The following is a 23,910-nucleotide window of genomic DNA, read 5'->3' as shown; positions in this document are numbered from 1 at the left end:
GTAACCTGGAATTCACTCCCGACGAAGATCAAACTCAGTACCAGCAAAGCGCAGTTCTGTCGTCTTGTACGTTCACATGTCTATAAATTCTAACTCCAGTAATATTATTTTCAGTGCTTACCCCCCCCCCTCCCCACCATCCCCCACCCACACACATATATTTTAAAATTTTCATCCCTGTACTTCGAACAGCAATTCCGTACACACTCATATCCAAACCCACACACCTTTCACTTTCTTTTCTTCTAAATGTGTATAACTCTCAAACTTTCTTTATTTCATTGTACTATACAACACTATATATACTAATGTAAATTCATCACATTTTCCTTAGATGTAGCTTTTGCATATTTTTTTTTTACTATATAGGGCATCAAGTCATTATTTGTATTATTTTTGTTCAAAATGAAATGTTGTATGGCTTAATTGTAACCCTATGGAAATAATAATAAATAAAAATAATAATAACAATAATAATAATATCATCACTCATCCTCATCGTTCCGATTAGCCAGAAGAGGAAGATAAGCGACGCCAAATGAACTATTTCAGTCAATCAGTTTTTTTCCTTAAAGGACTTTATCATAAGGATATAAATATATCGTTTGTTCATTACCATGCAGATGAAGCTTACTTCAGTTTTTATCGACCTATCCTGTGAAGATTGTGTTCCAGTACTTTCCTACACTTTCCCCTACAACAGGGGTGTAAGGGGTGATCCTTTCTGAAGACCGTCATTGCCTTGTAATCAAGGGGTCCCGGGTTCGATACCCGGTGGAGGCACAAGTGGTTCGGATCCCACTTTAAACTGTAGGTCCAGTCCCGATTAGCCTTACTGTGCATAAAGTGGACTTAAAACACCAACTCAAACCAAACCAAACCTTTCTGAAGACACCCAAATATCAACCTCAATTCCGCGTAGTACACCCTGGACTGCATTTTGCAGACTAACAAGGCTCTGGCGCCTGGACATGTAACCAGGATAATTCTCTGTAGGACATGTAGCTAGGATAATTCTCTCTAGGACATGTTTTGTGTTGCCCGTACATGTTTGTGATTGTCCTTTCATCTATTCCCATCATTGCGATTAGCCTAAAGTGACAAGAAAACGACTTAAAATAATCCAGTTTAATCAATCAATGAATCTCCTACAATAGACTAAGTAGGGCCTCTCCGATGGTGTAGCGGTGACGCCGTCGCCTTGTAATCAAGGTGTTCGGGATTCGATACCCAGTGGAGGCACATATTGTTTCGGATCACAGTTTAAACTGTAGGATCAGTTCCGATTAGCCTATCTGTGCAAAACGTGGATTTAAAACAGAACACTCAAACTCAACAAGAGACTGGACGTTCTCAGTACGATGAAAGTGTGAAGGTCATCTTGTTTTGCGAAGCACATAAGACATCTTTTGAAGTCTGTAACTCTCAAGACAGGAGGTAATTTGCAAGAAGCATTCATGAAAGAGATATCACTCAATATGTGGCCGAAGAAAGCCCCCTACCACTGGCACTCGAATCTCGTTGTGGCTGTGATCTTATTGGAATTGAACGAACCGTCAAGAGGATTTCAGTACCAACATCTCCGTACACGGTTTCGCTCGCAGCCTCCTTTAACAACCACTTGGAATCCAAAGTCGAACGCACGTTTACTCTTAAGCGTTCAATGAATCTTCGGCCTCTCCGGCTATGCTACCCGATGCTGAGTAACGCCGTACCGTCTGAGTCAAAGAGACGAGGCAAAATTTCCCGTGGGAGCTTCCCTTTCATTGATTTTTAGTAGTCCTCGTCTCACTATTGGGGCAATCTCGCTTTACAAGCCGAGGCTTTACTTTATATCCGACGCCGTCCCCTACCAAGGTTTCCCGCGCTTTTTGCTCCTTCAGAGGCGCGGATTGCTTTTACCGAAACCAGCAATGGGGGTCGAGTTGGCACTTTGGTAAGGATTTCGCTTTTATGGCTTCCTTTCCGGAGAAGGTGCAGCGGATGAGGGTTTCAACAAGGGCCCTGTCTTTCTCGTTCTGTTTACATACGTGTGCCCTGTGGACCGGTTTTAGTAGCGGCCGTAGAAGCCGTGATACGTAGTTCGGCTTGAGAGACTAAACCGTTTTAATATCCGTCTAATGGGTTCAGTAAGTAATGTGTCGATGCTGTGTAACGAGAAAAGTTGTAACGAGCGCAAGTTCTAAAAGAAACAATGTACAGCATTAAACTTTGGTTATGTTTTAAAGTAACGAAAGAAACTAACCGAAGCATAGAAAATCCCCTGTAAAATTTCAACCTATAGGTGGAAAGTCGCGGAGCGATCAAGAAATTCCATAAAAATTCTAAAAAAAATGTAAAGTCTGGGAATATAAGTATCATTGCTGTACACTCCACGAATATAATAGTGCTGTGTAATGTATACAACACACTTTTGATGCACGCATTTGAACTTTCTGTAAAATTAATTTTAGAAAGTGTTAAAGACATACTATGGGCCCAGACCCGATTAGCCTATCTGTGCATAAAGTGGACTTAAAAGTTCAAATTCACAAACTCGTCATCGTCGCGAGTAGCCAAAAGTAACCGAAAAATGGTGCAAAAATAAGAGAAGTGCAGTAGAATTGTTTCAAACAAAAGTCGATGAGTGTGCAGCTAAGAAAATAAATGTTTGTGTTCACTTCCTATTTGGTCTTTGTAATTGCCTGTTCTCATCATTTTTCGTATCTATTTGTCTATTTTGCAATACTTTATTTCCTATAAGTGCGTACCACAGCGATTTGAAACCTGTCTTCGTTAAAGAATTTAAGAAGTTTTACATTGGCAACTGCCCTTCGCAATACTTTTCTTGCTAAAGTAAATTGCCTGCATAGTGTAGGTAGATCAAAGAGGGGAACGGGGTTGTACAATACCAGGCCTCCATCTCTCCATCTGAAATGGTGATTCTACAAGGTAACCAAAAAGTTCTTGCCATTTTTGACGTCGCATCGGAAGAAGTTATCACTGAGACGGAAATACGTGCTGGAAAAGCGTCAGGGTGAGTGCGCACTCACAGCAGCCATAGCTTGAACAGTGGCGAAGAGAAAAGGAGGTGTCGAAACAGCTCGTTTGGGGTTGACTGTTTTTTAACTTTAAGGTGAGCTTGTCCACAGCCGAATAAAGTCGCCAAATACGTCAACCCTTCGCGGATAATGCTGTGAATGAACGCTGGCTGCACTGTATTTTTGGAATTGGTAGAGCATGGGTAAAATCATGCACAAAAAGAAACCGATGGTAGCCGCCAAGCATTGGTTCCAGAAGTTCAGGTCGGGAGATCTGTCCCTTTGTGATGAGCCCTGCAGTGGTCGGCCACAGGTCCTGGATGACGAGGCCCTGATGGCGGCCATAGAGGAGTACAGCAGCTTAACGTGTGGTGGGTGAGCTTGCCAGCCAATTCCTGGTTTCCGATGAAACAGTCAGACTTCACCTGCACCGCATACGGAAGACGTTCAAGTTGAGCAAGTGGGTACCCATACACTGTCGCGGAAGCCAACAAACCACAAGTGACAGCCTGTTTCTAGTTGTTTTCTCGGCACTGCAGCAACACACCCATACCACCTCTACACCCTCGCAAGATCATGCTCTTAGTCGCCAAGTGGTGCGCCACGAGCTGCTACCAACAGCAAACCATCACTGGGGACCTCTACTCGCAGCAGTTGTAACGTGTGCAACAGGCACTAAAGCAGAAGGAGCCAGCAATGGTTAAACGCAAGGGTATACTGCTCCTTCACGACAGTGCCAGACCGCATGTGGTATGGGTGGCCAGGGATACCATACAGCGTCTTGGCTGGGAGACACTGTGCCATCCACCGTACTCCCCGGACCTTCCGCCAACAGATTATTACATCTTCCATTCCCAGGACAACCACCTTCGTGGGAAATCCTTCGCAAGTGAGGCAAACTTTCGGCAAGCAAACACACGAACTTCTTTGCATCCAAGATCCCCGAGTTTTATCGTCAGGGCATTGCACAGCTGGAGGCACATTGGCAAGAGGTGCTGGATGCCGATGGGGATTACTTTGAGGACTAACGGTATGTGACGTTTGCTGTATACCTTTTTGTTTCTGACGATCAAAAACGGTAAGAACCTTTTTTGGTTACCTTGTACTTTGGAAAAAATCCTTCGAGTGGACCACAAAATAACACAAAAACTTCAAACGTGAAGACCATATACATAACTAGCAATATGGGAGAAGTCGTCCTAAATGTTAAAATTGTGATTGTATGTATAGGGGCTCATGACGCTGTCAGTCGCAGACATTCACACATATAAATGTTGGCCTATTTATCAGGTACAGATCAAAAACTCTGGGCGCAAACAACATATCCAGTTACATACCTCAGCTAGAAATTTTATATTTCTCGGATATTTTCTGTAATATCATAGGATCCGCATTTCAATTTAGATATCAGTGCCTGAAAATGATATTAAGATTAAATAGCATGCAATGTTAATTCAGTATTATGTACAAAAAGTAGAAATACGTACTATTTGAATGATTCGGGAGTAAAACATGGTGACATTATGTTAGTTTTTGAGTTACAAAGTAAAATGTGCACTCTTGCAGTTTTCGAGGAAAATTGCCATGTCATACAATTTGCATTGGACTCAGTGAAGCCTTGTGAAATTGGTAAACACGAAACGAAAACAACTTGCCTGCAGTATAGCTTCTAATAACTTTTTTTCCCGAATTAACTCAGAAATGACCAGAATGTCACTATCCAAAAGTGGAAGGAAAGCGAAGTAAAATAAACTAAATCAATCAATCAATCAATCAATCAAACTCTGTGTGTGTGTACGCCCGCGCGCACCACATAGGTCGCTGAGTCATCGACTCGCTACTCTCCACCGAAGACTGGATTCGAGTCTTGTCCTCGTCCGTCCATGGGAATTCCTTTTTGTGTGGCCCTCCATCATTTCATCGGTCTCGTCGCAGTCACTGGCCAAGTGGTAGCAGAGTGATGCAAAATAAGATGAGTACGTGTGTATGCACATATATGTAGCATATCTACCTTCGTCAATGTGCCTATTTTCTTTCCAGACAAATAAATAATTTTAAAGAGGAGCTCCTTTGAGAACCAAGCCTCTTTAAACACCAAGTGTTGCATACCCTTCGTTCTAGCCATAGCGTCTGGGAAACGTGCTTTTATTTGGAACTGGGTCGAGGTGCTGAATTTTCTGTCGTCGCAGCAGAAAGACAAGTAGCTTTTCTTTCTATTCTTCGGGCTGAGTGCTCAATTTATTCCAATTCAAATTGAAATATAATCTACATACATATTCTTCCGACCACCATAAAACACACCCTTTTTTTTCTGCCACCCGCCCCTTTCCATTTCCCTTTCTACTTCACCCACCCTCCTTCCTTTTGAGTTTTCGTCACTTGAAAAGCAACCGGAAAAATATGATTTTGAGAGAACTAAAGGTTGCCATCTGCTTTACTTTCTATCCATGCACTACCCCTTTTCTCTGTTACTTGAAAAGTGCATGTCCGTATACAGAATCTTCACGTAAGTTTCGTTGAAGTCAGTTTTGTCGATTTTTTTAAGGCATTGTAAGACGACATTGCTGAAAAGACGATAGAGATGAAAGTTTATTCAATTATTTGCCGGATGTAGCACCAGATAAAGGTAGAAGGGAAATATTTTGCCCCCGAGGAAACCCTTTTCTGTATGTACGCTAGTGTTCTGCATCGAGACTTTTTTGCTCGATCATCTAATAGTTCGCACGGATGACGCTAGATGGGTTCTTCGCTCGAGCGAATAACGCTCGAACAGGTAAACGATCGGTATACACTCGAAGCCCAGTAGTTACGCACAACCGTAATTTGTCTGTGGTAGTGCACCTTCAAATATGCTTCGTGAAGTGAAAGACGCAATGATATTGAAACTTAAATAAAAAGTCATTGTCTCCATGATAAAATGTAGCTTAGTCTATCTTGCCAATACATAGCTATATATGAAAATGAATAGATGATCATGGGCTAAAACTGCCAGGATGGATTTTACATATATAAGTATATTTGTACGATTATTGTCACATTGAAATTATATTTGATATTCTACCTAGGTATATATTCGAGCGTGGAAGATTCGATCGAGTTTGAGCGAGCGAAAGTGGTTCAATGCAGTGCTCTAATGTACACACAAGAAGAATGTACTTTATACAGTACACTTCCATACAATGACCAGCTCAGTGGCCGGGATCGTTAAGACGTTGACTTAGATCTCGCCACCTAAGTTCCCTGGTTCGATTCCGGGCCTCAGCATGGCTGTTCTTTTGTGACTGTTCCTTCATCAATTTCATCTAATCATCACTCATCGCGACATTATATCAGAAAATACAAATATTTTCATACAATAGTGCAACGTCAAGTTAGCATGGTTGATCCAGTCCGTACAATATACTCTCAAAATTCAACTATTGGTATTGATAAGCCACATCATATCGCCTTGTTTTCAGGGCACCCCAAATAGCACATAACTTGTAATTTAATATTATTTTTCATGAGAAAATTTATGCATAGTGTTAAAATTTATGTGGAGACTGCAGGCTATTTGTATGTTGTACAAATAGGTTTCTGCCTCTGTAAGCTATTTGCACTCCTCTCAAATGTGTATAATATAACACACGTTCTGTTTCTTTATAAGCAAATATCTAGCTGAACACGCCATAGTACAGTGATGTGTCTACAAGAAAATGTATCTTGGGAGGTTATGTCGGTTATTTAAATATATAATGGTGTACGTGTCCCAATAACCACAAAGTATTATTATCACCTCTATTGTGATCATTGGTTGGCTTATTTTAATATTACATGCACCTTAGCACATTGGCTATTTGCACCATTCATATAATACCGTATCATTCTCTCTTACGAAGAACAAAATTCTTGCAAGAATGAGTCTCTATAGCGACAAAGCAGAAGTCAGTTCAAAACTTCACAGAGAATAATAGTCTTTGCCGTTGGTCCAGCAGCTAGAACCTCGTCATCTTTTCGTAATTCAGTTTATAAGGTGTACTACGCGGAACTGAAAGCTTTTCGAACACCCTTTCGGAAATTTGGAAATTCTATGTACCCCTTGTCGCAGCATAATATATATAAGAGATGAGAAGGAAATAGCACACTGCAAAGCCCGCATGCTACTTTGCTATTTTTCGTCCTTGAATTTTCACTCGTGAGAAGAAAGAAATATTTTTTTAGGTCTTGTTTCTTTTCGAAGTTAATCAAACGGAATAACCAACCCGCATCCACAGGTCTCGTTGGAGTTTTGTAGAGCAAGCAGTTCGTAAATCAATACCTGTTCAGAGATCCGAATTATCCCCTAGTTTTATGCAATGAAACTTTATACTACGTTTGATGAGTGAAATCTGCCATCAACTATTGTTCCCTCGTATTACTGACATACGAGAGAGACCTATTTCATACTTCTTGTGTGTGATTATATTATTTTACGGATTATTTGCTGTTTTTTTTAAATGCAATGAAAATTTTTAGAATTGTTGAGATTGTGCTCTCTAATGATTCTCTGAGATATCGACAACGTAAGGAAATAACCAAATTGGCAGTGAAATATTTAATGGTGACAGTCTCTCTTGTATTAGGAGGGGAAGTCGAATAAATACCTTAATTAGTTCTTGTATTTTATGTAGTGGATTTCTGCGTGTACGGTTGTACAAGTTTATTGCATTTTAGCATACACCTAATACTGATGTACACATAATATACCTGCATACCTCAGGAGGAATAATCATTGGGATGCACGTGCATCATTCACTTATGAGCCACTGTGAATGATTTCCACCCATCTGCTTACGAACTGAGGCCATTGTCGAACTTCCTCCTCCATTCGTAAACGTGCTGGTGTGGTAAGCATCCAAAAAGATAGAATTTTCATTTTCTGGAAGAATTCTATGAGTGAAGAAGACAAGAAACTACCGTTCTTCACTGGTGCAAGTATATGGAGGAGACGTCTTCTTTAAAATTACAAAAATGGTGTTTTGAAACTCACTTAAGCTGTATTGCTGCCTTGAGATCATTTTGTGAATAACAGTTGATACCTCATGTAAATTTAAACTATACACTCTATCCTATACTTTTTGTTGTCGTGGTTTCCTTTTCCCGTTCGATGCATAAACACACTTTCTAGTCGTTTGTGTAACTATATCCTTCTGAAGCTTCTATTTTGTTTACAATGGTTGGAAGTATTGCCAAATATATAATTGAAATACTTCCGTCCTTACCCAGTTGCATAATACGTCATATAAATTCCCAGTGATTTTGAGGAGTTACACGCTTCACGAATTTTGAAGTTAAACTTATCGCTAAGGCTATTCTTAAGTAAGAACAGTTTTCTTGTTACGCTGATACCGCCAGCCTTCGTGGCAGAGTGGAAGGGAGCTATGAAGTCAAATTTCCTAGGTTTGATTCCTGGGCAAGGCACTTTCGCTTCATTGCACTTGTTCCTTGTCTATTTATAGGTGTGAGAGGTGACCGCTGAAGTCAGTTGTCAACCTCTTCTACGTAGTGAACCCTGGGCTGCGTTTTGCAGGCTCTGTTGCCTGGACCCACTCACAGCCAGTACAATTCTGTGTTGTGTCATTGTGATTGTCCCTTCACCCATTTCATCTTATCACCAGTCATCACAAACGCCGCGATTAGCCAAAAATTGAAAGCTGCGTAGAATAAAAACTCGATCAATCAACTTTATGTACAATCAATCCCGGTTCATTCCCATCCCTACATTCCCTACAGAAAGATAAATCAATTTTTTGGTAATACTCTGTATATTAGAGTGAACATGATAAATGTGCCTACGCGTTTGTAGAACTTTCTTTGCACTGTCTAACCATTTTATGCGATTCTCTATGTAGGGTCGGCCAGTGAAGTAAAACTTCCTTAACAAATTGTGGCTTTTATTTGTGAATTTCCCTTTGATAATGTACTGCGCAACCCTCATTTTTATTTCTTCCTTGCTTTAAATTTTCATTAACGAAGCGCATCGTGGAATTCAAAGAAGTCCTCCCTTTGCATTTTCCCTTCTAACAACGAGCTTCGATTGCTCCCCGTGTACGTGAGTTGGATTTAATTTTCTAGAAGTCGTAAGCAAGTACGTTTAAACGACACAGAACCTTGGGTGAATTTGTACAATCTCTTGCGGTATACAATTATTACTTCCGAACGAATAAGAAAATAAATTTCAAAGATTTTTTTTTTTTGTAAAATATAAATGTACTCTTGAACAATCCAATCATATACAGATATGTTTCTAGTTTTTGGAATCAGTATTTTCTATCTTTGCTTGTGTGGTTGCGACGAAGACTGAAATGGCAAAGGTGAAATGCATAATTTGGGTATTTATTGGCACTGAGAGATTGCTACATTGCTCAGTAGGGAAGCAAGAGGCCACGCAGGGGAATTCTGGGAAGAGCTGGAACCGCATGGAATTTTATTTTTGCAAATTCCGGATTTGAAATTCGCACTATTGGTATTTTCCACCATATCGGTTGGAAATGATATTTCGGTACTGAAAATTAGATAAACTATATTTCTAGTTATATTTTTGGTTATTTTAAATCGCTTTTCGACCACTTTGGGTTAATCGCGACAATTAGTGGATAGTGAATTGACGAAATAGATCGAGCAAACATACTGTAGTACCCACTGTGTACGCAGGATTCTAATGTCTGATACCTTGGTTCGCATCGTGTTATGGTAACAGAAAAACGTACTGTTATTTACCATCATTCTTAGTTTAAATACCATTATTCGCAGTGATTTTTTTTTATTTGTTTTATTTTACGTCGCTCTTCTGTAACTTTTGGCTATTCGCCAGGATTGTACATAAGTGATTGAGTACATGGGCCTAAATCCCAGGGTCTTGTTTTCCTGCGAGAATGCAGCTTCCAGGATGTACTGTACAACGTGAAAGATTGATTGATTGGTTTGATTTGATGTTTTAAGTCCACTTTATTCACAGAAAGGCTAATCGGGACTAGACCTACAGTTCAAAGTGGGATCCGAACCACTACGTGCCTCCACCGGGTATCGAACCTGGAATCCCTTGATTACAAGACAACGACGCTACCAGTGCGCCATCTGGCTGGGAGGCACAACGTGCAAGTGAGGTTGACAATTGTGTGCTTTCTAAAAAGAACACTCCTTACACCCAAAACGTCTGATTAGACCAGTGTTATTTATGAACCATTTTGACGGGAGTTGGAATGAAAATAGGATGATTTGTAATTGGAAAGTTTGTAGTTATTTTCGGCTGTGTATCAAAAATTGGCTATAGGAAGGCTTGTCCTACCTTTTATTCTAGTCACCAGTATCTATAGGCACGTGCCTGTTACAAAATTATGTCGTACTTTGATGTCAAAATGTGGACAAATTCTTCACTGTTTAGTATTATATATCCAGCAGTATCCGTCTTTATAAGTGTTGTTCAAATGTGGTGACTACTCTTCGGCAGTGAAACACACAAACCTATTGTTTCGTCCCGCAATGACTAAATTAACGCTGCTTCTCCCTTTCTGAAGAAGGAACCCAACCGAACTCGAAATGCATATTAAATCAAGGTTGTTGCACTTCCGCTGCATCAATTGACACTGTTAAACGTAGGTATAATTTCGGTTTCTTTGAAGTGATCGATCATGTCTGATGTGATGCATTTATGTGTGTATTTTGATACAACAAAAGTGCACCATTAGCAGTTTATTCAATTTAATGTTTTACTGAAGTCAATATATTTGTGTCAAAGACGCCTTTTTTATGGATTTTGTGTGGACTTATGATACGATGTAATAAACATTATTATTCTCATATATGTACACGAAATGAAAGACATACATATTTTATATTTATAATTACCCATGTCATCTTTCAAGTGTTCGAATTGAATTTTTTTATTATTATTATTGCCTGGGCGTTATGCAACACCCACAGCAGTAGTGCTTGGTGGGTACCCTTACAATAAGGAGGTCTGAGTGTATTTTATCCCATCTTCTAAACTTAAAGTCGGGGGTCTGGTATTTTTGTACTTTGCATCACTTCTCCGTCACGTTTGGCTAATCGCTGCGTTGAGGATGAATGATATGAAATTGATGAAGGCACACTCACACACCCATGCTCATACTAGGACTCAAACATGGTGACACCAATGGTATGGCTTTCTTGTATACTTTGCACCAACATCCATTAGAATTTCTTGTGAAAAGTGGAGGAAAATTAAGCTTCATCTCGACAACACATGTTAATAACCTGGTGTAATATATGATGTAACAAACACGTATCCGTACCTTGGCTAGGATTCAAAACTACGGCTCGTTACATTGTGGCGCGCTACGCTAACCACTCCGCCAAGCAATGTCTAGAATCCGGGTGAAACTAAAAGGGAAATTGGAATATGAATACTGCTACATGATCACGCGAAGATACATTGATTTCTGTAATAACCTAATATCAATAAATTTACCTAAACGTATGTTCATTTATTCTTGGAAAGTGAATCGTTGATTTAAAGAAACAACTCCAGAACTTTTTGTACAAATTGGTGAGGATATTCACGTACTATGTTGTTGAATCTCCACATTCTTTATCATTTTATCATGGAATATTATAGGAATGTGATAAAAGAACGACAATTTATCTTGGATGAACGTTCCAAACTGATCGCAACATCATAAATTTCAACGAGATTAATTAACACTCAACACTGCTAATGAAGTTTCTAAACTATGGCCTCTATCATTTCTAGTACTTCTAAGATTAACAGCTGAACTTGGTTCGTAACAGATTGAAGCTTTTAATGATTCGAACCTCCACCTTGGAAAATTATGTAAATCTAATTTTCTAACATGAATATTCGTGATAAACAGGAAATTGCTTCTGTGGCGCCGACAACTTCGCTTCGCCAGGAGCTTTCCGCAGGTTGTTAATTCCCCTGTTTGTAAAGGTCGAGAGCGAAACTAATTGAAGTTAGCAGAAAACGTCGCAATGAGACTCTTTCACGTCTCGTCTTCGATTTGTCACTCAATTTCCTTTGAGTATCATAACGTCCCCAATCGCACTTTCGCTGGCCCGTCGCCAGCGCTTGTAACGAATCCAAACCATTTTCGCCATAATGAGAAGTCATTTGTTTCCTAACCATACCCGCATTCTCTTCCCCGGTTTTTTTTCCACCGTCGCATTCTGTCACGAATGAGTGATGATGCGGATGAAATTTAATCGCTCTCATTAAAATGAACAGTCACACACGCGTAGGCTTGAATTTTCCATTCGTTGCATAGAAGTTCAAAAGTGGAAATTTATTTCAGGTACTAAATTAAAAAAGAAATAAAACAAAGCGTTGTTGTAAACTATTTTCGAATTTCTCCCGCAGCTGTCGCTTATCATGTAGATTTTATATCGTATCCAATAGACACCTTCAGCATTCGCGTTCACAATTTGTGCCCGGGGTTCCGGGTTCGAATCCCGGATGGCGGTTATTTGTGAGTGCCCCTTCATCAATTTCATCATATCATCTCTAATCGTCATCTTCGCAATTAGCCAAAAATGGCGGAAATGCGAAGTAAAATAAACAATATCAATCAATCAATTCACAATTTGTGTTCATTTCAGAGAAGAATTCATCACATTTCTCCTGACTTCAAGTCCCTATATGTCAGTATATTCAATGCGTGTAGGGACTGAATATAATTTCGTTCTTTTTAGAATAACAACATACATCAGTCCACTTGATGCTCAGATAAGCGAATTGGGAAAATGCTTTTTAAGTTTAAAGTGGGATCAGAACCACTACCGGGAATCGCACGTGTGATCCCTTGATTATAAGGTAACAGCGTTACCACTAGATCATCGAGAAGGCCGTACAGGGTGATCAAAAATTAATAATTAAACGAATAATGAAATGTGGCATCATAATACGGTAAAACTTTTTTCACGTCTGATTTCAGTTCCTCATGACGTCGCATGGGAAATGACGGATTTTTGTCTGTGCCAAGCATAAGTCCAAGCTCCGAGTACTTTTATTCTAGATTTGTCACGGGAATTTCGTTGGAACTGTGCACTTTCTTTTGTGAAGCAGTAATTTTTCAAAAATTGTAATTTTACCACATACAATTTTTGTATACTCGCCTGGACTAGAACATACCAGGGTATGAAGTATCCAGATTTACCTGATTAGGTAGTTAAAACACACACGAAAATAGTGTATCAGAAATCTTACGATCCAGTATTAAGACGTTCAATACAGTCGAAACAAAATAAAACAATTCTCAACAATTCACTCTAATAAAACCGTGAGTAAAGTGTAATTTTGCGATTGTGAATATAGCCTCGGTTGAGTCGATAACGCGTCTGACTGACAAGCTGGCGACCTGGGTTCAATTTCCGTCTCTAGGAATCATCCAGTCACCTGTGGTAAAAGTCGGCGGAGAGTAGTGGTGATCACGTTACGTTTAAACCTTTAATGTACCTTCATGGCATTGCACATGGGAGATCTTTAACGTTCCTTTTTTTTTTGGTACTGCTTTCGATAGTAGAAACTAAGTTGTAAAAGGTACAAATGCAATATTTTTAATTTCTGAACGAACGTTATTTTTATTTTAGTTCATTCAGTTCTTTTTGTTTTAATAGTACAAAATTGTGACAGGCACGCTTTACCTTTGTTTCGTTATTTTTAGTTATCATCGAACAGATGTTACTAAAGAAAAATCCTCTAAATTTTTTTTTCGCGGCTGGGGGAACGTTGATCGCGTTTTCCCAGCCACCCATATAGATGAATGTTTCCACTTCAACATACCGTTCTCCTCATGAAAGTCAACGAAATAAATCACTTCCGCCCCTAACTCTCTTTGTTTTCTGGTTGAGCAGTATTTCATTGTGTGCGGCGAATTTGCTTCTGGGGGGAGGAAGGGGGGAGACCTGGACATATTGTTGAACGCATCCGGAGCTTTCTGTTCGAGAGAGCCTGTTATGTCGTCCAGTTTGCATAGCGGAATCTATTTGCGAATCAACTCGTAAAAATGGCGAATCCTGTCGGAAGTGGTCTGCATGGGAAAAGCATGTTTGTACAGGCGTCAGTCATTCCGTTTCACAGCTGTTTTTTTTTTTCAATACTAAGTTGTTAATTAATGCATGTTAGCTTAAAATGCCCGTCTTTATGATAGTAAGCAGAAATGCTCACAACCTTCATGTGAAATGTGACCATAGTACAGAGATGTAACTTCAGCTAATATAAATCCTCTTGGTAAACAGGAGGTTACTCGGCATGTGAACACCACATCTGTCAGTGATTTATTTTCATGTTCTCACTTACGTTATATTCTTTTTCCTACTAAAAAGATTAGTGTATAGGTGTGTAGGGGACCTAATGACATAGTTAAAGACAGATACATATTTTTAGTTTAAATTTAGAATGCAATCATTCAATCTTGTGCCTTTTCTTTTTTATATACTATATATAGTAGCACAGGTTTTCGGGACAGCATTCTGGAAGCAGTCTCCATAGCTCTGGCCCAAACGTAAGCCATGTTCACTTGTTGAACTCAAGACAACATGCCCACCCCATCTCAAAAATGTAAATAATAACTTAAATTTAAGCAATGGCGGCTATTCAAGTGAAGTAGGTGCAGTGACACTTCATCCCATATTAATGTTAAAAATATTTTTATTAAATGATCCTTATCACGTATATTAGTATTAAAAGAAACGTATAAGCATAGATGTCAATAATGTATGGACTTATATTAGAAATAAAAAGAGGGATTCGGGTAATAATACTTTTGAATACAACAATGAAATCTTGCACAACGGACACGATATTGTAAATGCATTTGCTACCTATTTTCTATCAGTGTACAAAGATGCTTCACAGTACTCTATAGTTGAATCGGATAAGTGCGAAACCGGAGTGCTTTCCCAACTCGATATATCGCGTATCGAACTGAATCAATGAGATCGAGGAAGCAATTAAAATGTTAAAATCCAAAAAAGCAGCAGGGATGGACAACATTTCTCCCTATGTGGTCAAAGGGTGCACTGAACCGCTAATAAAACCGTTGAGTATAATATTCAAAAAAATTTTGGAACATCACAACTTCCCATCAAAATGGAAAATCACTTAAGTTAATCCCACCCCAAAAAGACAAATGTAAAGAACATTGATTGCTTTAGACCAGTGTTAATTCTACCAGCTTTTTGCAAAGTGTCAGAACAAATACTGTATGAGAGGATAGTGGCCAACGTACGGCCGGTTATATCTCCCATGCAACATGGTTTTATATCGCGGAGGTCGACAATCACAAACCTTGCCGAATTTACACATTGTGTAGCTTATGAATTAGACGAAAGGAGACGGGTAGATGTATTGTATGCTGACCTGGCCAAGGCGTTTGATTCGGTGAATCATGACATTTTACTTCAGAAGCTATCGTATTTTAATATTTCTAAGAACGTAATTATGCTCATAAAATCTTACCTAATGGACCGAAAGCAATTTGTCAGTTATAGAGGATGCGTATCTCGAAAAATACCCTATGCCTTCTGGGGTGCCGCAGGGCTCCAATTTGGGCCCACTACTTTTCTTACTCTTTATTAATGACCTCCCGAAAATTATTACGAAATCGCGTTGCCTTATATTTGCTGACGATGTAAAAATATTTAGAACAATTTGCTCTGACGAAGACAGCCTTGACTTGCAGGCAGACGTAAATAGATTACTACAATGGAGCGAAAATAATAGACTTTCTTTTAATCTTGATAAATGTCAGTTAATGTCTATAACAAAGGCTCAAACAATAAGAAACTTCCAGTATCAGGTGGGAGGAAAACAAATACCTAAGGTCACTAATTTCACGGATCTTCATGTCACATATGACGCAAATCTATGTTTTAAAGAGCATGTCCATCATATCGTTAACCAAGCGTATAAAAAATTAGGATTCATAAAAAGATGTAGGGAAAATCTGAAAAGTACATCAATATTAATAACTTTGTGTCTCCCTAGTACGCTCACTCGTAGAATATGCATCGGTAATATGGCAGCCTTTGGACAAAATGAGGGAAATAGATGATTCAGTCCAAATTCTTGAGGTATCTAAAGTACAAAAAAGACAAAGTGTACCCTAAATTCACTCCGTAGTCTGAGCTTGTATCGCAGTTTAACATTGAAGAAATTGAAGAAAGGTATAAAATTGCAAACAACAAAATAAGACTATGGGGTTAGTATCTGCATTACAATATCGTGTTCCTCAAATGAGAACCAAACCGAAACCCGGGCTATTTCATGTGCCAAAATCTAGAACCAACCATGTAAAGATATCTCCGATGTAGAAAATGGGTAAAAAATTTAATGAAATGCCAGCAAATGATCCGAGCGTTGATATAAACAATATGTCACTTCAATCATTCAAAAGAGCCCTACTTGCTCAATGGAGAAAGGAATGAGGTGTTCGTATATATAGTAATTAGTGAAACAATTTATGTTATGCACAAATATATGTAATGCACAAAATGTATGTATGCCTCAATGGAACAATGTTCTGTGGCATCATTTGTTTAATAAATTTGTGCATTGTAGTCTGTTAACGCAGCGCGCCCCCTCTACAACAGTACTTTTTGCGCACAGAATCATCCGCATGTGCAGAGCTCTAGCTGGGAAAGCTATATCCCTGCACCAAGGTAGCCGTATTAGGTTGGTTGCCATGATAACCCTGACGTCAGTCTTGCGCTTGGGCTCCTGCGAGTGAAGAGCTTGCAAGAGACAAATCAGTCCTCTGCACTTGGCTTTCGAGGAGTTGAATTGAAACGTGTCGTTTTCTTTCGTGCAGTTTTAAGCGAAATATCGTATATAAACTTATTTAGTGTGTGTTTTGTTAGAAATCCCATTTTCTCGTTGGAAAGACGAACTAATACGTTGCACTAACTAGGTGCCGTTGAGTCCAGAAGCTTGTGGCGGTTTGGGGGACAAAGAAAGCAGATAGGAATGGCTCGGCTCGCATGGCATGTGAAACTCCGGGAAGCGACGTCGATCGAGACATCCGCGTGAATTTGAAGTGCGAATGTAAAATGCGTCGCGTACCGTCAGTGCGTGAGAGTGCTTTTGTCTCTGTGATCAAGTACCCTGCGATCCAAGCATTCGAGTTTCACTTTCGATAACCATTTGCACGGCTTCGCGTGTGTTACGCGGAACCATTGTTTGTCCACCGCTCGCCCGATGAATGTTTCAGGTTGCGGTGTTTCCTTCGCATCAAAACTTAACAGCGGCTGCAAATGCCGCTGGGTACATGAAGGACGGGTCCCTAGGGACCACGTATGTCCCCTGTGGTCGAGGCTTGACTGCGTACCTGCATGCTTTCCCGCAACCTGCATATTCAACTACATGCTCACTTTCGGGTGTAATCAGATTTTGCTTCCCGTCTGTTCTTTGTGACGCTGAATTAACCGCGGTAAAGATAATAATGGATGCACGACAGTGACGTAAGGAGTGAATAAATCACGTGTACACAAACATTCAAACCTTATCAAGCATATGTATTGTTTCCTCATGAAGAAGGATTTTTATCTGGAGAACTCTCTAATGTAAAAATGTGTGTGCGCTCACATACAAATACAGAGAGAGAGAGACTGAAAATTACACTAAGGGGATACATGTTACATGGGAGCGTTAACTGATTACACTGTTCTACAAAGGATTTTTTCTTATGTAAAAATACGTTTTTCTGAAGCACCTTGGTATGGGAAATTCAAATCCGTAATTAGAATTTCGCTATCGGGCACAGTTTTTTAGTTATTATAATTATCACCGCTAACAAAATGATTGCTTTCCTATCGGAATTTGTTTTAGCGAGTGTACTTCTTTTGGAGAAATAGATGGACAAGTTTTAGGCCTTTTTGATCGTTATCTGGTCAGACGTTCTGCTTTGTTTGTGCATCTTTATATCCTTTACTTTCCGATCATCACTATTTCTCCAACCAAATAGAAATAAATAAACGATAAAGTAGCCTCAAGAAACGTATACATATTTATGTATGTGTGCGCGCCTTAATATAAAACTGATATTGACGTGTTTTCAAGGAATTGAAATTTTCTTAAAACGCCAAGATGACTTATATGCATTACGGATAAAAGAACGTCCCTAATATCTGAAATTTTATGCGTGTTTATTTCTTGAGGTAACTTTGATCATTTATCACTTTCAATTGAAGGAAACCGTGGTGATACAAGAATAACGAATATGAAGAGGTATCGCAACAGGTGGTTCTCGATTCGAGTCACCCTGAGTACTTGTGCTTTTTGTGTTTCTTCATCAATTTCATCGAATCATCATTCATCCTCATCGCCGCGATTAGCTCGAAAAATCATAAAAGCGAATTAAAAATAACAAAGAAGACAATTAGGTGCCAGATTGAAATTAATAGTAGCGGACTACTGTCTAGAAGCCACAGTGCGGTTGCAATGCGCTGACCACACGCCATTCAATGAAAAGCTGCTTGGCAAGCTTTGTTCCTCAAGGGGTTATTGTACAGTCACGGACCCTCCCCTGTGGCGTAGTGCTAACGTCGTCGCCTTATTATCAAGGGGTCCCGGGTTTGATACCCTGTGGAGGCACATATTGGTTCAAATTCCACTTTATCTGTTCATAAACTGGACTTAAAAGAAAAACTCAAACTTTCGCGCTCATTTATTTGATATAACTTTTTCGTCGAGGGGTATTGGATTCGATTAACAGGTGGTGTCAATGTCCTTAATTGCACGCAACCATAAGTGAACTCCAATAAACTTCTTGCCAAGTTCAGTTGGTCTGCAGGTCTGCTTTCCTCCGAAGTAGTTGCTCCTCTTTCTCCCCCCCCCTTTTCTCTCTCTGGGTGTTTTATGTCGACAATAACAAAGAAACGTGAGCCCTTTCACTGATTCCAGAGGATGGTAATTTGTTTCATTTGTCGTGATCAATAACGAGCACGTTCGTTTGTCTATCGATTCTCTTTTGTTTTTTATCGTCTTTCTAAGTACTGTTACTGTTGGGAACCGTCTCCTGCATATTCATATTCTCCTCTTAATGTAAAATCTGGGAATAAATATTGGATTTCATTTTGTGTGGGAGGAACAGGGGGGGGGGTTATTTGAAGTTTTCTAAAACTCTTTTTTGTGATACGTTTTAGCATTGATACTACACATACAGTGGTTGTCCTCTCTTTGTTTGGTGATTTTTGTTTCTACACTTGAAGTTTGTATTGCATAAAATTAGGTGTAAGAACACGCATGGCAATGGGCAAAAATATCTATTAATATTTGCCGCTGGTTGCACAAGACTGTTTTATGATCTGTGTCATTATTCCTCTTCGGCAGCTGTTATAGGCTTCTGGTTTTAACTAACTTTATGGGGAAACCAGTTTTTGCGAATGAGCTGACCCTCCCACTCCTCTCCCTCCGATGCCTGGTAGCCTGACAGCTCAGCAGACTTCTCTGGCCACAATCTGACACCGGGCCTAATCTTAACAGTATCAGAGTTGATAGTCAGATACGAATCCTGATCAGGTATGGATGTATCACTGTATTTACCCAATGATCCATTTCATCAGTTCATCATTCGTCTTCATCTTTGCAATTAACCCAAGCGATGTAAAATAACCCCAAACCTGATAGTGTTAAAAAAAAAAAAAAACTTCTTCCTTCGCATTCTGCCCTTAAGAAATTCATGAGCACACAACTGTTTTGTCCGTTTTTAGAATCCAGGGCCTGTAGCTTTGCAGTGTGTTACACTGACCGCACTGAGGCCAGTGAGCTCGCATTTCGAAAGTCGATATCACAAAACAGTATCAAAATAAAAGTTCAGTGCGTTGACGGGAGCATTTGTTCCCAGATTACAACGCCAAATCCTCTACTTTGGCAGCCTGTCCAACGCGTCTGCTTTAATGCGGCCGGGCACCATTATGCTGGAAAACAATGTGAGAGAGCAAGTGTGAGACTGGCGAAAACGCGCGATTCAAAAGCGTCCTGGAATCGCATCTTTCACGAGACCTCGACGGAAGATACCCCCGGCGGAGGGGAGGGGTCGCTCCAGTTGTCCCATTATTCACGATGTTTCCATTTCCTCATATGCGGATGTTACCGCAACCGAAGTCTACTTGGAGAACTGCAGCAGTGGAAGAGACATTTCTGTTTCTATGGATTTGTTCCTGCTTGTTTGAATCAAATGGCTACCGCTTTGTTTTATTTGCATGATGTATTTCATAATTTGTTTGTGCATTAGCGTTATTTAATGCTGTAGATTTGTACTGTTTCTACGGCAAATTGGTATGAATTGTGAATTTCATGTGAAATGTTAGCCGTACAGAGACTACATTTTAATTAAACTTCTTCAGCGAAACAGTCATACGTTTTACACAATTCCTACTTCTTGTTTCATGTTTAGTTTGCTTCGCTTTTATGCTTTTTGGCTAATTGCGAAGATGGGGATGAAATGTGATAAGATGAAATTTCTGAGACGACATTCAGAAACACATGGGCTCCACAAAGTACTATGTAGATTGTGGATCCAGGCAGCAGAGTCTCGTCTGTAAAATGCAGTCCAGGATGTACTACTTGGATGAGAGGTTGCATGTTGTATAAGCGTCCGGGTAATCTGAGTATCGTCGTGGCATTTGTCTGCCTTCTGAAAAGAGTACACCCTTTAGTTTCATCCGAGTTTATGTTGCAGACGGCTCACAACATAATATATCAGCTTTCAGTATCTTCCAATCTGAGTTGATATCAGTAATACAATAATTTTTCGTGAATATCAGTCTCATTGGACAGAACGTAACACATTCTGTTCATATCCTGGTTAAGGCGTGGATATTCCATTATGTTTGTAAGGAGTGGCATTTTCTGAAACACCAAATGTCAACCTCTCTTCCCCTTTTGCACCCTGGACTACATTGTTGCAGACTAACGGGGCTCTGGCGTATGGACTCTCAACCAGTATAATCCTCTGTCGGACTTGTGTTATGCTGTCATATGTATTTGTGATTGTCCCTTCATCCATTTCATATGCTCATCTTCGCGTTAGCCAAAAGTAAAATAAAGCAAATCAATATTTCAAGCATTATGTTTGTGCGTCATCAATTTTCATCATTTATCAATGTCCTTTAGATTTACCTAGGGAGGTAGAAAATGTGTAAAATAACCAAATTGAAAACTAATATTTGTTTAGTCCTTTTGTCTTTGCATAATGTATACTTAATCTAATAATAATTTTAATTTAATATTCTTTTAGTTAGTTTTAATTGAATATTCTAGATTAGTAACTAGTAAGTTAAATTTTAAGGTAAAAGTGTCATATTTTGTATTATTAGAAGTAGTAGTAGTAATGAGATGGTATTCGTCCTGATTGCGTTTGTAGTTCTGGTGTTTGACACGAATTGTAATTGCTGTTTCTCTCTTACCTTGCAGCGAGCAACCTATTTTCACGTGCAAAGCGCACGTTTTCCACATCGACCCAAAGACAAAGAGGTCTTGGATATCCGCGTCCACCGCCGCAGTCAACGTGTCTTTTTTCTACGATTCCACGAGGAGCCTGTATAGAATTATTAGCGTCGAGGGAACCAAGGTAGGCCTCTTTCTTTTGTAGCCCATTAACGTAGCCAGACATGGGATCAGCGGACCCGTGCCTCTTCCAGAAATTTTGCCAATTTACACTGCTCTACAATGAGATGTTTACATAAAAAGAGGGTAGCCGTTTTTTTATGTATAGATTGAGATGTGCGCAATGAGTTCTTGTTTTCATGGCATAACAGGATTTGTAACTGAAACCACATGGAAACGTTGTATTGTATGTCCTATATGTAGAGACCAATTTGCATATAACTAGAGCTAGTATTTTGACGACTGCATCTACTTTTTGGAAATATTGAAACTTACTTGCTTTAGTATGTACTCGTTTTGTGACAAATTAAGCCTTTCAAGATTAATTTGTTGGGACATTTTTAGCTTTTTTGGTACATTTTTCGCACTTGAGGTAATATTTTGTTCATTTTCTTACTTCTGGAGCTTTTTTATATTTAACGATTTATTAAAATATTGAGCATTTTACCTGTCGAACGCAGCTTTTCGATGTGTAAAAGTGTGCTAGATGGCAATCGTCGTCGGTCATTCCTTTTTTGGATACTTGCAAAACATCTTAGCAGCGTACTGCAACTCAAAGATAGAAGCGATAAGCCATGTTGAAACTGATTGTATCTGAAGTGGCAACAAAAGAAACATTTTTAAATATACTTAGGTCACGAATTATGGGTTTGCAGCTTCAAATTCTATATATTTCCAGCATACTTAATGTAAGAAATTGTTTAGGTCATTTTTTCACGTGTTAAGTCTTTTTTTTAAATCATAAATTCGTTGTTTTTAGGGCATTTTTTGATAATTTATTGGTGAACAAAATCCTAACCTTACACATAACCTAATACCATCAAACAACTTGATTCATTGTCCAAAATTACTCATATTTTAAGTGCATAAAAGAACATGCTAATCATATTTTTCATGGATATTAAGTGTTGAAATAATGTAAATTTAGTATTTTACCTGATGCTTAGCGTTTATCACAATTTCACCGCATTTTACTCATATTCTGTGAAAAACACGACGAAAGTTAATTTTCTCCCTTTCGGTAACTTTCTGGCAAAAGTTGTACTATTTTCCACCAACAATTTATGAACAAACTTTTTTAAGATTGGACCCGCTACCCTTGAGAAAAAATATCCTGGGTACGCTCCTGTGTGGAAGTTGTTACATACACGTGTATGTGCAGCAGTTACGCTGGAGTGCTAATGATAAATAGCCGTGTATCGTAAGTTGTAAGGAAATAGGTTCTAAAAGAAGCATATTTATAATGGTGTTAAAAATTGCAGTATTCGAAGATTTAAATTTGCATGTTATCACTCTACTCATCACTCAACGCTACTTTTTCGTCATGCACTTCTTCTTTCTCTACCCGTTATTCCTTTACAGCATCGGGATGCCTCGACTCACTGTTTTCATTCTTCTCTGTTCTTTGCCATGTTCTTTATTTCTTTGAATGTCTTTCCTCGATTTCTTCCTATTTCTTCCACCATATCTACGTATGACTTCCTTGGTGTGCCCCTGGGCCTTCTTCCTTCTGGTCTTGCCTCCAAGATCTGCTTGGATTTTGTTTCCTCCTCCATTCTGGTTCATGGCGAAACCATTTCATGTCTTTTGATGAGTTGGTTTTCAATTTATGTTTGCTCCAGCTCTTCCCTTATCCTTTCATTTCTTACTCTGTCCCTTCTCTATTCACAAGTACTCGTTAATTAGCACTGTAAGAGTAAAATTCCATTAACAGCAAGCTATATGAATTCTGAAAAGACCAAGACGTCTCCGGGAAAGGGAAAAAGCAACCCTGTTGTTCCTGATATATTCCCTTTATTGAAATACCAGTTGTGATTGCATGGATCCCAGTAATTTACTTTTGTATACCAGCGAAATGAGACGCCTACACTTCATTGTATCTCTGACAAGGAAATGAAAATGTTCTATGGAAGCAGCTTTTCGAAAGATATAAATATCTCCAGCTCCTGGGGACTGTGTTTGGGTCTACGTAGAAGTACATTTATTGAGTCAAAGAGAAAGTATTCTTGTCTCAACAACATTAGAAAAAGACTACTCAAGCTTGCAAGAATTAGAACTGAAAGTTTTCTGGTTTTACAAAACAGTCCTTTTCACTTGGAAAGTTCAGCGAAACTTGGTGCCTTGAGAGGACAGCCTCATGCAGATCACGCAGCATTTCACCTTTGATCCTGTAAATTAGTTTGCTGAAGAAACTTTGACTCAAGGCTACGCCTTTGGTGGTTGTTTTTCAACGTAAGTACGTTAAAAGTCATAAGGAAATGTGGCGCC

General features: G+C 39.2%; 1 protein-coding gene across 5 annotated transcripts in view; it reads left to right on the top strand.

Annotated features, from left to right (window-relative positions):
- homer (protein) overlaps positions 1-23,910 on the top strand; it is a 427,795-nt gene that overhangs the window by 317,441 nt on the left and 86,444 nt on the right. For all 5 annotated transcript variants that reach the window (XM_083130836.1, XM_083130833.1, XM_083130835.1 and 2 more), the window contains exon 2: positions 21,451-21,607. In XM_083130836.1, the coding sequence (XP_082986962.1) occupies positions 21,451-21,607 (157 nt within the window). The remainder of the gene's footprint in view (positions 1-21,450; positions 21,608-23,910) is intronic.

Source organism: Lepisma saccharinum, chromosome 11, assembly GCF_977018435.1.
Source record: "Lepisma saccharinum chromosome 11, izLepSacc3.1, whole genome shotgun sequence".
Taxonomy (NCBI): Eukaryota; Metazoa; Arthropoda; class Insecta; order Zygentoma; family Lepismatidae; genus Lepisma; species Lepisma saccharinum.
The sequence above is the reverse complement of the archived record's forward strand: the minus strand, read 5'-3'. Positions and strand labels throughout refer to the sequence as shown.